Below are 1,897 nucleotides of genomic sequence, written 5' to 3'. Positions count from 1 at the left end.
AAATTTATAGCTGTTAATGTAATATATAAATATTACTAAATTATATTACAATATTAGTTTGTAAAATTGCTTAAATACAATGGGTTAAAAGTAATTTAATAAAAGTAACATTATAGGTATTGCCTATTTTCATTCTTTTTTCTTCTTTCTTTTTCTTCTTATTTTTTTTTTTTTTATTGTTAGAAATTTTTTTTTAAACGATTAAATTATCCCTAATTACACAGCAGGTGGCTTGGCGTTTTAGATGTGAAAAGGTCCGTTTAAAAGAATTTTAATTAGTTAAGTGAAAATGAAAAATTAATTAAATCACTTCTTTTTCTTCCCTTTTCATCATCCTATTTTGTTTGCCTAAATTACTTTCCTCAATCTATTTATTCATCAAAATTGATAATTCAATTATTGCTAGATCATTTTGAGTTTTTTTTTTTTATTAAATTGCTATTGTTTTATCCGCTGTTGTTGTTTTTGTTGTTATTGTGATAATTAATGATGCATTTCAAATCATTTTATTACAATGGAAATATTTGAATTTACAATAACGAATAGTTAAATGAAAAAAAAAAAATTGATTTATTGCATGAATAAAGCTTATCATCAATTGCGCTTATTTAACAATAAGTATAATCTCTTTGGACATTGTATATTCAACCTTTTCATTTCTTCCTACTTTTTATTGACATGAAGGAAAGACAAACAGTCAATTTATGATTCTTCAGGAATGAAATCAATCCAATTTATCATGCAAAGCTATAAAAATATGCATAAAAATATTTGGATACAATAACGTAAGAAGTGTACAAAATCTATTTTGTGTAAGTCATCTGAATTGGACCGTATTCGCTAAAAAGTTGATCGGTATCTTCATATATTCCATATAAAGATGATCCTACCATTCCTGCACCAGCAATCGGCATTTGCGGAACTTGATATTGCGGATACTGTGGGACTTGTGGCATCTTCGGTTGTTGCGGAAGTTGAGGCTGTTGCGGAAGTTGAGGCTGTTGCGGAAGTTGAGGCTGCTGCGGAAGTTGAGGCTGCTGCGGAACTTGAGGCACTTGCGGAACTTGGGGCTGTTGCGGGACTTGAGGTTGTTGCATAGGATATTGGTATAATGATTTTTGAAACGGAAATGGACACCACATTAAAGGTATTTGAAATCCAGGGTATTGGTACCTTGGTTGTGCTGGTGCTGGTGCTGGTGCTGGTGCTGGTGCTGGTGCTGGTGGTTGTGCTGGTGGTTGTGCTGGTGCTGGTGCTGGTGCGGGTACTTGCGGATACTGTGGGACTTGTGGCATCTGGGGTTGTTGCGGAACTGCTGCTGGTGCCCTAGGTGGGTAGCAAAATGGAGGAATCATTGGTGGACCAACCCACATCTTTCCCTCGCCACCTAATTGTTCGAATGTGAGACCTACAATGTATCATTGGTACCCATCAAAAATGAAGATACAATTTCGTATTTTACCTCAATTACTTTTGTATTTTTAACAAAAAATTTTCATGAATTTTCTTAAATTTTTGAAAAAAAAACTCTCATATTGATTTTACTTTTCCCTGCATCCACAATTAATGACAAATATTTCTCCGTGCATAGAATTTTGTTTAATAATTGATAAAATTTAATCAATTGTTTGCTTGAATTATATCAGGTCGAAAATGCTTATTTTTATCTGTCTTAATTATCATTTTACCTGGTAAAACTTCGATGTAACATTGTGTTACTCCTGGAAGAAGTATGAAAAGAATCCATCTCAATGAATAATTCATTATTGCTTGCAACTTGATTAAGCACGATTCAACCACTAAATTATGTTATCTGCTATAATTTGATATTAAAAATAAAGTTACACATTAACAATTTTCATGCAACAATAAGACAATTAATACAATAATTACTTTC

At 32.1% G+C, this 1,897-nt stretch overlaps 1 protein-coding gene across 1 annotated transcript; it reads right to left on the bottom strand.

The window, feature by feature from the left end:
• Positions 1-803: 803 nt before the first annotated feature.
• LOAG_18771 (vegetative cell wall protein) lies at positions 804-1,373 on the bottom strand (the record flags this gene model as incomplete). Its single annotated transcript, XM_020451433.1, has 1 exon — positions 804-1,373. The coding sequence occupies one exon, from the start codon at positions 1,371-1,373 to the stop codon at positions 804-806; it is 570 nt and encodes a 189-aa protein (XP_020304782.1).
• Between the last annotated feature and the right edge of the window lie 524 nt (positions 1,374-1,897).

This window comes from Loa loa, assembly GCF_000183805.2.
Source record: "Loa loa unplaced genomic scaffold supercont3.514, whole genome shotgun sequence".
NCBI lineage: Eukaryota > Metazoa > Nematoda > Chromadorea > Rhabditida > Onchocercidae > Loa > Loa loa.
Note: the sequence above shows the minus strand (reverse complement) of the source record. Positions and strands in the feature narration are given on the sequence as shown.